This window comes from Ictalurus punctatus, chromosome 7 (genome assembly GCF_001660625.3).
Source record: "Ictalurus punctatus breed USDA103 chromosome 7, Coco_2.0, whole genome shotgun sequence".
Taxonomy (NCBI): Eukaryota; Metazoa; Chordata; class Actinopteri; order Siluriformes; family Ictaluridae; genus Ictalurus; species Ictalurus punctatus.
In genome coordinates this window covers 3,109,384-3,125,775 of record NC_030422.2, presented here as the reverse complement: position 1 = coordinate 3,125,775, position 16,392 = coordinate 3,109,384, and the positions used below count along the sequence as shown (strand labels likewise).

General features: G+C 39.7%; 1 protein-coding gene across 1 annotated transcript in view; it reads left to right on the top strand.

Moving 5' to 3' along the window:
* Nucleotides 1–16,392, top strand: part of brinp2 (bone morphogenetic protein/retinoic acid inducible neural-specific 2) — a 161,286-nt gene that overhangs the window by 82,236 nt on the left and 62,658 nt on the right. Inside the window, exons 3-4 of the mRNA XM_017471153.3 lie at nt 4,134–4,324; nt 11,294–11,475. Coding sequence (XP_017326642.1) covers nt 4,134–4,324; nt 11,294–11,475 — 373 coding nt within the window. The remainder of the gene's footprint in view (nt 1–4,133; nt 4,325–11,293; nt 11,476–16,392) is intronic.

The following is a 16,392-nucleotide window of genomic DNA, read 5'->3' as shown; positions in this document are numbered from 1 at the left end:
CTGACTATGATGGAATTTAGAGTTACTCCCCCTGACTGTTATAGAATTTAGAGTCACATTCCAACTATAATGGAATTTAGAGCTATGCCGCAATTATGATGGAATTTTGAGTCAAACCCAGACTATGATGTTATTTAGAGTCTTGGCCTCTAACTATGATGGAATTTAAAGTCAGTCCCTCTGACTATAATGGAATTTAGAGTCACTTCCCCTGACTATGATGGAATTTAGAGTCACAACCCGACTATGATGGAACTAGGGTCATGTCCCTGACTATGATGGAATTTAAAGTCTTGCCCCCTTACTATGATGGAATTTAGAGTCACTCCCCCTTGCTATGATGAAATTTAGAGTCACTTCCTCTGACTTTAGAGTCACACCCAGACTATGATGGAATGCACAGTCATGCCCCTGACTATGATGGAATTTTGGGTCATGTCCCTGACTATCATGGAATTTAAAGTCTTGCCCTCTAACTATTATGGAATTTAAAGTCACTCCCTCTGACTACAATGGACTTTAGAGTCACAGCCCCTGATTGTGATGGAATGTAGAATCATGCCTGCAACAATGATGAAATTCAGAGTCAATTCCTGATTATGATGGAATTTAGAGTTCCTTCCCCCGACTATGATGGAATTTAGAGTTATGTCCCTGACTATGATTGAATTTAAAGTCTTGCCCCCTTACTACGATGGAATTTAGAGTCACTCCCCCTTACTATGATGGAATTTAGAGGCACTTCCTCTGACTATGATGGAATACACAGTCATGCCCCTGACAATGATGGAATTTAGAGTCACAACCCAACTATGATAGAATTTAGTGCCATGTCCCTGACTATGATGGAATTTAGAGTCACAGCCCCTGGTTATGATGGAATACACAGTCATGTCCCTGACTATGATGGAATTTAGAGTCCCTTCCCTTGACTATGATGGCAGTTTGAGTCAGGCCTACTGACACTGATAGCAATTAGAACCGCACTCCCTGACTATGATGGAATTTAGAGCCACGATCTCTGTGATAGCATTTAATACATACATGAAAATCATTTACTGTTGGATTTTGACTTTTATAAACAAAAAGTCATCACAATGCAGGAATAAAACTAATATTTTTTTTCTGGTGGACCATAAGTGTTGTAAATACTGTGACAAGATGCATGTTCATCTCAAGTCTGAGGAATCTGTGTTTTTATTATTTTCTTCTCATTGAGGTACTAAAGCAGAAAATCTTATTAAGGCACTCAACGCCAAAAACTCCCAGCAAGCAATTAATGAGATTCAGTTAAATTCCAGTGAAGACGTGGAGTCTCTGCGATTCAGCTTGATGCAATGGGAGGAGCGCTCCAAGCTTTTGGCACACAGCACAATAGTTTATCCCATTTAGAAGAAACATTCTAATTACAGTCAAAGAAAGAAAGACATGGTTATGAAATCTTGCAACTTTGCAGCTGGAGAATTTAAAATTTTCCTAGAGGGAGCCTTTTTGAGAAGGCAAGGATGTCAGTAGCCCTATATTTTCTTGCTGAGCACAAACACTGTAAGAATGCACTGTAGAGAAGGAATAGTGTCTAATTATTTGTTATTCCTGAACTTGCACATGGTTGTAATGACAGCTGAATTCAAGATGCCTGTAGAAAAATAACCCCAATTATATGTTTCTTTTGATGGTCTGGGTCCTTGTTTTGTGTGATTTTGAATAATTGGTAGGTTTTGAGAAGAAGTCAATGTTTTCAGGATGGGGAAAATAGCTATGTGTTTGACTGACAGCACAACACACGCAAGACTGAAGACCCAGTTTCTATCTGACGGAGTGCGATGTTGCAGATCAGCAGTTCTGTCTTACAAACTCATTCTCTCTGTATTTCTCAGGTGAATGTGAGCAGCTCATCAGAACTGAACCCCGTACCCCCCCTCCAGCTTAATGTTATTTTTGAATTGCTGCTTGAGCATCTTCAGTTGCACAACACCACTGAATCATAAGTGCAGTGCCAGAGTGAAAATCTAAATGCAACTGCTTACAATCTTCTCCAGTAATCCTAGCCTATTACATATATGAATGATATTCAAGACAAGGAGATGACATTTTGCTTGCATAAATGAGAAGTATTTAAAAGTGTGCATTCACTGTTGGGCATTGCAATAATGCTATAATGCATTTTACTTATTTATTTCCTTACAGTGTTCTATTATGGAGCTCTATTCATTGAGTTAATTAGTTAGTTGGTTCTAATTTAGCTAGATATCTTTTTGATTCTCCAGTAAGAGGTTCAGATCACCTACAAAATGTTCACATTAACTATGATTATATGAAGATGGTATGTTTGTTTCTCTATCATTAGCTTAAAAGGGTACTAGACAGCATAGGGAGGACCTTTTGAGCTAATGATCTGTCTAAGGACCACTGAGTGTCCTTCCACTTGCCCGTTCTAATAATATTCTTGTTTTAGCTTCAGGTTACAGGTAAGGAATAAAAACACGACAAGGTGTGCTTTTATAGGAAAATAATCAACGATAGGCTGATGTGATGCATTACCATCCCAAAGTTGATTAAGTTTCTGTAACGGTATTTCTCAAAGTGTTTTTTTTTCCCCCCTGTTATATGACGACATATATGTTGTGGAACATCTGTGAAACGAGTTAGTTCCTGTTATCACTTACATTGTAGCAGATATAAACAATTCATCCCCTCACCAGCCTTTCTTTCTTTCTTTCGTCTTAAAGTTAATAAGACACAGTAAATAAGACAATTGGTTATGTTACAAAGAAACTGGAAAGCACTTTCTTAAAAACGCATTCTCCACTGAAGATCCAGCAAATTAACTGGTACTATAGATGTGTAATGGTACTATTGACACTCTAGACCTGTGTTTTGCTTTGCCATCAGCTATGAGAGCTGAAAATTAATCAAACCAATTAAGCAGATTTGAGAATTCAACAGCACTGTGGTATAAGTGTAATGTTGGTACAAGCCAGTACAAGTTTTGCAATCTAAATCCAAAATAAATATATAATTTAAAAATAAAAATAGAATGTTGCAGTAAACACCATGAATGTAAATTAAATGTAGATCATTGTAGTTTTGACTATTTTTACCTGTACTTAAAAATATATATTTTGCTGTAAATTAAAATAAAAAAATTCTTTAAATTTTTAGCAGCAATAGCCACTTCCAACACTTGTTGATTTACACTGGTATACTGTATATTCTAGTAATTGATCCAGTAAACAAATCTTATTTAATTGTACAAAGATTTAAATTCACATTATTTTATTAGGCTGCTAGTATTTAACTGTAAAATGTACAGTAAGTATTTATACATTGAAGTGCAGTTAATATTTGACATTTTCAACATTAACGTGCTGAAGTTTTCTTTTGCCCAGGTACTTATGAGGCTGCTTTAGTTGCCCTGTACTATCTGTGTTTCTCTCTACCAGCCAAGCTCCAGGTGGAATCAGTCGGTGCTAAAACCCTTTAATTAAGACCATCGATCATCATTAGCTTTTGCATGGCAAGCAGGCTTGCTTACTAATTAACTCTTTGCGATCAGAAAGAATAGCCTTAAATACACTGCTCTATTTCTTTTGGCTAATACTTTATAGACAGCTGATCTTGCAGTCTGTATGTATATAGCACATTTGTTCTTCCTGAAGGCAACACCAATATGTTACTTACAGATGCTGCATTGTGAATTTTCTTTATTAGAATCAATTTCAACAAGCAGCAAGTTTTAAGGTCTATACCTTGAGATACTGATATAGACTCAATGAAATATGGGCGCAAATGAGAAAGCACAAAGTATGGATGCTGAGAGTAAACACTGCTGTCACTTTGATTCTTGTAAACTGTAAAGCTTTTGAAGAGCTGTATTCTGCTCACCCCACTTTCAATTCAAAGGCGTTAATATTCAGCTCCATGTTTTCGATGCATATTTATGTAAGGTTAGCCTGTTTTTGCTGATACTCACTTTTTTTTTTTTTGCTTCTATATATTTACACACATACATACTACACTAATACTTGGCAGCATTACCCTAAAATCAGAATGCAAATTGAATCCCAATCCTCAGCACAGCTGAATTTAAGCTGAGTCCTGTATATTTTTATTTCTGTTTTCCCCTCATGCAGGGAATTCAGTCACTGGAAAGTGAACAGCTTGGCCACAGAGAAGAGAGATTTCTTCAAGGCACCGTTGCCTCTGTCTCCTGAATTTCTACGCAACCTCAGGCTACTTGGAAGGAGGCCGACTCTCCAGCAGATCCATGAAAACCTGATCAAGAAATACGGCACTCACTTCTTAGTATCAGCCACACTCGGGGGTAAGTTGTCAGCACGAGAAATCGCTTCAAATGTGTGGATCCCCATTCTGTGACAGGTTCTGTCTGTCCGTGTTATGATTCTCTCCTCCATTAGAAAGTAGCACCTTTTGTATTACATGTCATTTGTATTCTAAATGAAAAATGATTGATAAATTATATCGACAGGTTAAATCCAGAGCCACAACGGGTATTTTGTTTCCACTTAAAAGGTGTATGAAGCTTTACAGGTTTCATGTAGAACCCTACAACTGAGTGTTTCCTTGGGGGAACCCTTAAATATCCAAAGAACTACTGAGGAACCCTTTTCTCTATACACCAATATCTTGAGCTTTAATTAAAACACACACAACCACAAAATAACACCATTAAATTGGGTAGATCCATTACAGAGGGATTTGTTATAAGTTTAATATGACGTGATGTCATGTCTTTACAAATAAATATCCAGTTAGATATGAAGTGTGTATTGAGACAGAGAGAGCTAGGGCATATCTTCCCATTTGCTTTGTGCAGAGTGTAAAAATATAAATAGCATAAATGCATCTGTTTGAATCACATTTGGCTGATTCTGTTTGGAGACTCCCCATTTATATTGGTCTTTTCCAGTGTCCTCCAGGTATGTTTGACACCACTTTACTCAACAGCAGAAGAAACTATACACCACCTTCTCCCTGACATTCCATTTCTTGGCTGGCAGATAGGTCCTAAGACTGGTTTCTAAGAGCAGTGATATTAACTGAACCTTGCATTTCTAAGATCTGGATACTAATTATGATGCCACTTATTGCTAGGTGCGTGCATTGAAGCTACATTGACAAGAGAGACTAATGCAGTGGCAAAGCTATAGTGAATGCTTGTAATTAACCAGTCAAGCAGGAGTGGAAACGAGGATGGGACTGCTCGCTGCATACGAATTGCATTGCAAAATGTTCCATTCTGAGAGAGAGAAAGAGACTCCTCAAACGCAAAGTAGAATGTCCACTGAATTTGATTTATGTTCTTCTGTTATAATGTAATAATTCCTAATTCCTAAATCCAAACTAATGTGCTGTGCATGCTCATATATCATCCAGTGGATACACACTCCTACTCTCTCTGTATTTTTTAATAGCTGTTAAACTGAAAAGTAATGTTAAAATCTTAAGTAGTAAACTTATCAACCATTTTAAAATTGTTGGTACATTTGATGTCGGTGGCATATGTTGTTGATTGCATTTTTTTCAAATTTGTACTGATGTAAATCATGAGCATATTTCACCAAATAACTTGAGTACAGCTAACATTTTGTTTAAATGAAACATTTCTGAGTTTGTGAAACTCTGCCCAAAAACATTTAAATGATCTTAAATATAAATGACTGTATTTTCCATAAATAATTGGGAAAAATTTATGACTATTAGGCATTTATTTCAAATACAATAATACCACTTTTGTGAAATTGCATATTTTGTGTGTCCATGAAATCAATATTCCCATTTAGAAAACCTATATAAAGAATGTTCCCTTTCAAAGGGAACTCCACGTTGCATTAGATGAACGCAGTGGGAAGCGCCCTCGCACGTGACCGGTATCTGAAGCTTGTGTAACATCATGCTTATTTATAGGCCTGCCATGATCAGGTGACGTGACAATGCGTGTTGTGTGATATATGAACGACACCTGTGATGCCATCAGCCTTATTATCTTCAGTGAGACTGGATGTGTAATGCTCGCAAAAAGACTGTTCATTTCCTATCTATCTTTTCCAAAAAAAGAGAAAAATCTAATTTCTCTTCTGTCCCTTTAAAAAATGAAAAAAATAAAAAAGAAGAAACGTATGAGTGAGAGAATTCAGGAAATGTGTTACACCTTGTTCCCGTTTCATCATGAGGAGGGCGGACACACTTTCTATTTGAAGTGTCTAGGGGTGAAGGGCACCAGGGCAACCCTCAAGAGGTCTGACTGTGCGCATTGTGAACGCCTTACAATTAGGCAGCTCTGCTCGCGACTCGTGGGTTTCAGAGCCTCACGGATCTGGGCCAAGGCAGCCAGCCGGCTCCGGTCCTGGGGATCTCGTATGGATCTGGAAGACGAGCCGGAGACGAGCGCTGCTCTGTCTCTTGCTCTGTCTTCCAGGTTCAGCTCTCCGCTGGATTTTGGAGCTCAGGTCGCGACACCTCCTTTCGCTATGGAAAGCCAAAAAAATAAATAAATAAATAAACACAATTATTTTTTTTTTAAAATATGCGTCTGGCAGAAAACCATGCATAAGCCATATTTATAATCCTGCGATGTCGGATTATTTCTCCATCAACGGCAGGTAATTTAGGGCGGCCAGCTTTGCCATCCAAGCCATGTAAGGCCACCGTGACATTTTTGGGCAAGGCCTGTGCATAAGTGGGTCTTGCTAGTGGGTCACTGCAGACATTGGCAGTGTTGCAGGCCTATCAAGCAGACCTGCTGAGTGAGCTTGACATATGGCGGCATTCTGGTAGTTCCTTCCCTGTTGTGTCAAGTTCAATAGTGCTAGTGCGAAGGGAGGCACAGAAGACCAGTACGGCAGCCCCGCAGACAGCCAGGGGAACCAGGCGGCCACAGTCGTGGCCTGCTACTAAGCCTGATCTGAGAATGGTCATAAAGGCCAAGCAGACAAAGGAGGAGCGTTCCTGAGGGGCCATGGAGGGACGTATCAGGGGACATGAGGTTGTTAGGGCAGTTAGCCCCCAGTACTACTGCAGGGCCTCCCCCAGCCAAGGCTGTCCCAAGTTTTTAGTGTTCTCTGTTCAGCGAGCTGTCACAGGGCAACGAAAATCTGATGCTTTCCCTCCAGTAGCATGGGGAAAAGTTAACATCACTAAAAGACTGTTTGGCAGCGTGGAAACTACTGCCAAATGTGTCTCCATGGGTTCTGTCTACCATTGAAAAGGGTTACCGGGTCCAGCAAAAATCCCTCTTGGACAAAGGGGCCAAAGAACATATACCCCGTTCCCTGAGGGAGGGAGGTTTTTACAGCCGTTATTTCCTGGTCCGCAAAAAAGAGAGGAGTATGTGGCTAATTTTACTTCTGCATCATCTGAATTATACTCTTCGGACATACAGGTTGCTAACACCCAAACTTATCGTTCCACAGATTCAGTTTGAGGAATGGTTTATGATAGAATGGTGCATATTTCCACATTGAAATATTGCCCAGTCACAGGAAATTCCTGTGGTTTGTGTTTGGAGGCAACGCATATCAATATTGGGTTCTTCCCTTTGGGGTAGCTTTATGCCCTCGCACCTTTACAAAGTGCATGGATGTCATTCTGGCTCCATTGTGACTCCAGAGCATCCGTGTACTAAACTACCTGGACGACTGGTTAATTCTATTCTGAGCATTTCTATCCCCAACATGTGTAGGGTCAATCCTATCAACATTGAGCAAGATAGACCTGGATCTCTAGGTGTGTCTCCTTATTGCAAGATGGTAATGACTGACACCTCCCTCACGGGCTGGGGTGTTGTCTTAGATGGCTCCAGCTCTCTGGAGCAGCCCTCATCTGGAGTGGCATATAAATTGCCTAGAAATGTGAGCCATATTTCTAGCACTCAAATTCTTTCTTCCTCAATTTAGAGGTCACCATGTGTTGACAGTCAACACAGTGGTGGTCTCATATATCGACCACCAGGGAGGATTATGTTTGTGCCCCCTGTTCAGGCAGGCACAACTAATTCTTCTATAGGCAGAGCGAAAATTTTTGTCAGTGAGTACAGAGTACATTCTGGGCAACTGGAATGTGGGGACAGACATCCTGTTGAGGCAGGGTCTGAGGCCCAGGGATTGGTGACTCCATCCACAAGTGGTGGAGTCCATATGGCAGAGGTTTGGCCAAGCGGAAGTGGATGTGTTCTGCCTGTTGTGATTTGCCCTCACTCCTCCCACACTATTAGGGCTGGACGCCATGGGGCACATGCGGCCGAGGTCACATCTATATGCTTTTCCCCCAATCGCTCTGCTCCTAGAAGTTCTAATGTGAGTTCGCCAAGACTGTCTATGTCTGCTGCTAGTAGCACCTTATTGGCCAGCTCGAATATGGTTCTCAGAGACAATATCCCTGCCAGACGGCACTCCTTCCGAGATTCCCATTCTCAAGGATCTACTGTCTCAAGCCGGAGGGCTGATTTTTCACCCTCGGCCGGAATACTGGAAACTGTGTGTCTGGCCCCTGAGGGGCACCAACCCATAGATTCTGGTCTCAGAACTGAGGTTGTAGAGACCATGTTGAATGCTAGAATGGCATCCAACTTTTTGTCTTGTGGTGTGAGGAACATCAGCTAGACCCAGCAAACTGCGCAATAGTTACAGTCCTGGAGTTCTTACAAGGACGTTTCTCAGCCAGTGTTGGCTCCTCTTACAATCTACGTGGCCACCATTTCAGCCAGCCATGACCCTGCTGATGGAGCCTGTGTAGGGCAACATCATCTAACCTCGAGGTTTATGCATGGTGTCAGGCAGCTGAGGCACCTCTTCAGACCAGGCATACCTTCCTGGGACCTTTCTGTGGTCCTGGAAGGTCTGTCAGGTGCCGCATTTGAGCCCTTGGAATCAGCCTCTTCTGTTGGCCCTGACTCAAGCAAGTAGGAGATCTACAAGCTCTCTGTTACCTCTTCCTGCCTTGACTTTACCCCTGGATTAGCCAAGGCCTTCCTCTATCCTAGGCCAGATTATATACCTAAAATGCCTACATCTGCTGCCCAGCCAGTAGTGTTGCAGGCTTTCTGCCCTCCTCTGTTGCTCATACTGGAAAAAGAGAAATTGTACCGACTGTGTCCAGTAAGGGCTTTCTGTACTTATGTCCACCAGTGGCGTAAGTCAGAGCAGCTGCTGGTCAGCTTTGGTAGCGACAGTAGAGGTTATGCTGTGTCGAAGCAACGCATCTCTAATTGGATAGTGGAAGCAATCTCTATCACTTATTAGTCGCGTGGTCTATCTACGCCTCTGGGCTCATTCCACTAAGGAATCACCACCTCGAAGGCTTTGTCCAAATTGGTATCCTTACAGGACGTGTGTGCTGTGGTGGGGTGGTCTATGCCGCACACTTTTTTACAGCCTGGATATACATTCCGGCCCGGGCTTGAGTGTTATGCAGTGACCCTCGGGCTCAGATCTTTTTGAACAGGCCGTAACCTCAGTATGACGGAGTGGGTATTCTTGTTCCCACAGCGTTCACCTGTTCCCTGAGAAGGGAACGAGACGTTGTGTAGCTTTGTCATACTGGGGCATGCCTGTGAATTGCGTATTTGCTTCAGATAATCATTCACGCGACAGGCTTAATTGCCACGTCAACTGATTATGGCAGGCCTATAAATAGGCTTAATGTTACACAAGCTTCAGATACCAGTCACGAGCAAAGGCATTTCCCATAGCATTCAGCTAACCCAACATCTCGTTCCCTTCTCAGGGAAAAGGGTTACATGTGTAACCCAGACGATTTTCTGTATATTACATGAGCTGCACTACATTCTGGCATTACTTCAGGAAACATGAACTTTAGGTATGTCCATGCTTTCCTTTCTAAATTTTTGTGATAAGGCCAGGTTTGGGTCAGGATTTAATAATGATATTACATTTATTGAATTTAGAAAATTTGGAGGTAAAATGTAAAAACAAAAATCTTTGAAAAATGTTTATGGGAATGCCTTTTTAAAGTTGCAAGTTTCCATTTGTATTATAGGTCCAAAATGAGTAAGTTTCCATGAGTAGTATAGGTCCAGAATGTAAAAAAAAGTGTACATTATATCAATGTAGCAGGGTTAACAGTAGACAAAGTGTAATATATTTGTATATATTACTACCTTACACAGTTTCAGAATTCTTCACCTTACACCACCTCACAAACACATGTCACAAAGGGCTTACTAATCATCTCCTGAGCTGAATCAGGGGAGTTGGAAAAAGAGAGAACGTTAGGAACAGAGAGCTGCACAGGAATGGTGACAGCAGTAGTACAGCAGTGTTTTGCAGGTAATCAGGAAATATGGGTACAAAATGTAAAATATTCCTGTGGTATCAGCGGAAATGAGGCTAGGCTTTACATTTTTCTCAACAGTAATGAAATGCGTACAGTATTAACGTCATGGTAATGGTGTTTGGGGAAAAATCTATAAATACAGTATGCAAGAATTAGCTCCAAGCACAAATTTCACATCCATATTTTATATAAGATTATCACACAGAAACAGTTCAATTATTCTGTAAAAAAAAAAAAAAAAAAAAAAGGGCTTTAGAAATAAATAGCTATGCCATTATGTTTTATATTTATATATCATATAGGTTCAATGTTAGACTAAAATACATGAATCAATTTTATTGTTAATATTTGTTTCATTAACGGAAACCCTGAAAACCCCAATCTGTTACCTAAACTGTTCAAATGTATCAGTGATAGGAAATCATTCAAAATAAATACAGTTAATACATTGATTATGCAGTTTGATAGCTTTAAAAGAATGTTTGGATTAAATCTTGAATAGAAGCAATCTTTTTATTTTTGTGGAAAATTTGTCAAATGCCCAATATACAGAAAATGTGTGCTTAAAAAATGAAGCCTGCATGTTTTCTTCTTATGCTGTAAAAATTCCAACACCACTTCACATATTTCTTCAATTCCTTCTGCCAGCACACCTGAGCCAGGTGATCAAGGGCTGCAGAATGCTTTTTAGCTGGCTCAGTTGGGATGGGAACTAAAATAGACCAAAATGTTGGCAAACTGAATTGAAAACTTCGACTGCACTGTATTACATATTTATTGCGCCGACAGTTTGAGTTTGAGCTGCTTATCCTCCATTTGGTTCTCATAGACGTGCGTTGGACAGCTCACAGCTCCCAAAACTACTTTTCTAGCCAGAGTGGTATACGCTGTCACTTCAGATTGTCTTGTGAAAGTTAAACTTCCTGCCTCTTCCAGCTTTTCTATATCACACTGGGCTCTGTTTGGATCTCTTTTGAAGGCGAGGAGTCTCTCACCATCTTCCTGGACAAACAGAAGCTCAGCAAGAAGTCTGAGGTCAACGGCAACAGCTCGACGGTGTCTCTGGAAATCCTGCACCAGCTGGCTGCATCCTATTTCACTGATAGAGAGAGCACCCTCAGGAGACTCCACCACCTACAGATTGCCACCTCAGCCATCAAGGTACAAGAGAATATTTTCATCTACTCAGTCTGACTCATGTCTCATAAATACCACATAATACTAGCTGTATTTTTTTTACCTGCTCTTAGCATGTGAAATTGCTAAAATATTTGAAATATTGTGTGGGGTTTTTTTTAGTGCTTGTATTTGCGCATAGATATGAACTGCAGAACATACTGAGTGTGGTTTTAGATAGATATATTAAGTTCTAAGCAGGTTTGTTCGTCAAGAGTAATTCTCCCACAAGTAAATTGTCTCAAACTTTATTTTAGGAAGTGGTGTATGGCATGAACCTCGGTGTAAACCACAGCTGAATGAGAGTGCATGGATTATTTCTTGTTTAGTCAGTATGCTTCACTTAAAGTGAATTTTGTAGAAATCAAAGTTCTCAAAATAAAACTCCAGTTTACATGAGATGTCATTGTCCTCTTATGAAGCTGTACCGCCTGCCAGATATGTTTATGGCAGGGAAGCTAATGAGACGTTACAAGGCCATCAAGTCTCCTCTACAACACTTTTTTTTTTATTAGTACTCATTGTGCAAATCAGACTGATGAATTGGGCACCAAAGCAAAAGTGGGTCTTAACAAGCCCATCAATAATCCCATAAAGGACGATCAATCCCACTTTCTTTCCCCAAAATCATAGTGTGATGGCACACACACAGACTTCTTTTAGAGACTTCACAGCCTCTCCACATAATAAGGCACTTATTGTGAAATATATATAGAAAGCACCACAGAAGCACGCATCATATATGTGATCAGGATCAAAGGCAAATGCTGAAGTCGATGGTGTTCTCCAGACTACTCGAAGCAAAAAAATTTCTTCTGGGTGCTGTGTTCTGTTCACTCAGAAATGTCACAGAGAAGACTGGACTGTGGTGTATGCACATGCTGGATCATTTTAAGAACTTTTAAAAAAATCCTAGCTCTAAATGAAAACCTGTGGTGTCTACACAGTATATGTAGTCATTATGGAGAATGGGTTAAGAACTACAATTTGAGTATAATTCATCTTTTTGCCATGTAGTTCTGTTCCTGGTTCTGCTTCAATAATGTTGGCCTAATAATACAATTACACATGAAGGACCCTCCAAATTTATTCATTTGTCAAAATGACATATTATTAATAGTCACCTCTGCATAGGACATAGCTGACATTCTTTCTGAGCTCTGACCTGGAACATTGAAAAGTTGTAGTGAAAGAAAAAAAAAACCCATGTGCTCAAAAGTTATATTATAGGAGCCATGGATATTATGAAAATTCTCAAGGGCATTTTACATATCTATCTAGTCTCCCACTCCCTAATGGGTAAAGTTGTAAAAATAGCAAACGCATTACACAGTTGTGACACTCTTGGGTAACAAAGACCAGTTCACTACATCTTGTCAGGAGTACTGCGTGATCATGAGTGGGTCCCCAGAGCAAGCACAATCATTTTAACTAGGAGAGGAAAAGAACCCTTCACCTCATCTGTCTGGAGATGGCTGTAGATATCCAGTGCTGCCAGGAGCAGTGGCAATGGTGTCTAAGTAATGTCAGCTGTCAAGTCCAATGAAGTGCAAAGAGTCCGCGTTTAAAATCATGTCACACTTGGCGGACTCCTAAACATCGGAATTCAAGCTTATGCAGCGTACTCCAAGTCCTTAGCTAAACGTCCCTTCAGCACAGGCAGTTTTGATAAATGAGCCTCTCCAATATGCATTTTGCCTGTGACTCAGTCCATAGCTAGCTCAGCTTATTGCTCCTGGGGGGAAAACGCTGTATTCTCACTACCGTTGAACATGCAGCTGGGCCTGATGAATTTGGTGAGAATCTGCAAAGCTGGAAATGAAAATAGTGCCACAAATACTGTACTGTTCAGTTACAGGGTTGTGTTTTAGATTCAGGAAGTAATAGAAATGGGTGTATATATTGGTTTCCGAATGGGTCCAAAAGTACAGTAAATACAACAATTCTGTGTGAATGATGCAAATGAGGACAATGGTGTTTGGCTCAACTTGCCCAATTTCAACTGAAGTACTATATTTGCTTGGTGGTTTGTTTTTTTCCCCGGCATTCTAAACAATGAATGAATAGAGATGAACACTGACCACCACTTCTTCAGAGGCTTTAGTTCCAGAACAATCTCTGCCATTTATTATGACCAGCCACAAGATGAATCATGACATTATAATAATTATATCAAAGGAAAAAAAAAAAAAAAGAACTGGGAGTACAAGACAGTGTACTTCATTCAAATTAATTTACCATTGCATATTTTCTACAACATTAATGGTATTTCTGTATTTTTAATGTTTGGTAGTTGTGTGTACTTATAACTTCATGTTTTATATCACTTCAGTTTTGTTGTTTTCAGCATGTCTAATTAACTGCACGTCTGCTCGCTAGATACGATGCCATAACATCCTACTTTGTATTGTGGCAGTCAAGACTTCATGATTTAAAATAGTCAGAGTGACTTTATTTGAGTAATTTGTTATAATCATGACTGTTATTCCTGCACTGGCTCATACTTTTATTGTTTGAAGTTCACGGGGCATGGTGTCTTAATGCGGAAGAGAGCACAGTTCCCTGTCACGGTGCCTGTGTGTTTCTTTTTGTTGTGTACAGTGTGTAGCGTTGATTAAACCATATCAGACCACACATGAGTAATTACACCTTGTGCAATGAATTATGTTTATGTTCATTGTACTCTTCATTGAGTTCATGAGGATTTATTGTGTTATTACAGCCACTATATGTGTCTGAATTATGTAGTTTTCTGTGTATTTCTATGTTTATTGTACACTACTTCATGGACTGGGGAAACACTAAAGCAGCTCACTCACATGAAGATATATACAGGATATGTAACATTGTAGTAGGAGCTGTGGCGTGATATTCGGAAATTTGTCATTTTATTATTTAAATATACCATCACCTAACCTTGCCCTATTAATAGCGTTAACAGGTATCAGAAATAAAACTCTTTTATGACGGTACCATTGAAAAAAAATACATGCTAGCAATAATATGCTAATAATATGCGGAAAATAACCCCTTGCTTTATAAATCCAGATCTACTTTTCTTTATCTCTTCATGCAGTACACCGACAATATTTCATTGCTTGTTACCTTGATAAGCTCCAAGCATAGCTAGCGAGCTAATAGCTTTCAAGCAGAAACAGGAAAAATGTGATCCTGATTGATTCATCCTGCTTCTCACCAAAGCAGCTGGTAGCCAATAAAATGTGATTAAACAAAATAAGGGATGCATTTATATGATGTATGGGGTGGATAAATATGGAGGAACTGCAATAGTAATTTAGTTTATGAACATCATTACAGCGCAAAACGATGTTATTTGCCACGAATAAGCGTTTGGAACTATTCCCCCAGTTGCCCATACACATAGTTACCTGACATATGCACAGGTTTTAAGCAGCTGTCTATATTGTTGCACTGTGGAATAATTGATTATCATTAAATCATTATCAATTATCAACTTGTTAGCTGCAAAGATAACCTGCATGTAGCTAATGTGCAATATTGTACAAATAAGTATAATGTAATTTATTGTGGTGATGTTACCATTTAACATGTTGACTAATTGTTAACATCTAATACGAATGTTAACTGGGTAACTATCTACTGTAGTTTCCACCCTAAAACTCACCTGTTATACTGGATCCAGTCCATTAGATTCCACTAGCATTCTCCCTCACTTATACTGCACTTAGTAACATAGCTTATTTAATTTTCACCTTGTAGTACTCTCTTCCCCTCATTTCTAAGCCAGCACATTATATCTTAGAGACACCAATTATGCTGTGGAGATATTGTACTGTATACTGAATTATAGAGGCCACAGTGGCTTAGTGGTTAGCACACCGGCAGGGTTGGGGGTTTGATTCCTGCCTCCCGCCTTTAGTTTGCATGTTCCCCCCCATGCTTTGGGAGTTTTCTCTGGGTACTATGGTTTCCTCCTCCAGTCCCAAGACATGCATTGTAGGGTGATTGCCATCTCCAAATTGTGTGTGAATGTGTGTGTGATTATGCGCTGTGATGGGCTGGCCCCCAGTCCAGGGTGTCCCATGCCTCGTGCCCAGAATCCCCTCGGAAAGGCTTGTTGTATGTTTTGATAGTTCATCTGTTTTGACTTTGGTGTGGAGAAATACTCGGTCATGAGCTTCCCCATGTTGTTCCAAGACCACACCTTGAAAAGGAAAGGACACGTGGATGACAAAAACAAAATGGCAGTGGCCTGGATGAATGAGGTACATCTGTTGAATCACAAAATTATTGTGTTTAATAGGCATATACAACAAACATCAACAACAACACTTAGGCTACATTGATATTGTGAGCTTAAAGTCAACTGCCATTTCCAGGAAGTTGTCATCCATTTGTCCTTTCCTTCTCAAGGTGTAGTCTTGGAACAACATGTGGAAGCTCATGACCGAGCATCTCTGCACACCAATTTGAGTCAGATTGGTGTATGTCATTTCATCATCAAACACTCTAACTATGACATCCGTATAAGGCTCCAATGATGCCATCTTTCAGTCATTAAGCTGTGTTTTTCTGTACTAAAGCTACAAATAAATTCTCCATAGCTTTTCCCTGTATAAATCCTCATATCTTACCCTGCTATTGATCTTTGTGTGTGGATGAAAAAAGTTTTAAAAAGTTGCGTTTATTATTTTAATTTGTTGTATTTTTTTTATTCCAATATTAAGAACTGGAAATGGAAAATTAGAAAAAGCTTTTTTGTTAAATAAAAAAAAATAGATATTTTTAAATGGATGATTGGATAATTTCATTGAAATAGAATCGAAAATTAATCAAATTTACACGTCTAGGGCCTCACCATTTTATTCTATTGAATGTGAAATATATTCTAACAGTTTTCATGGACAATAATACATTGTG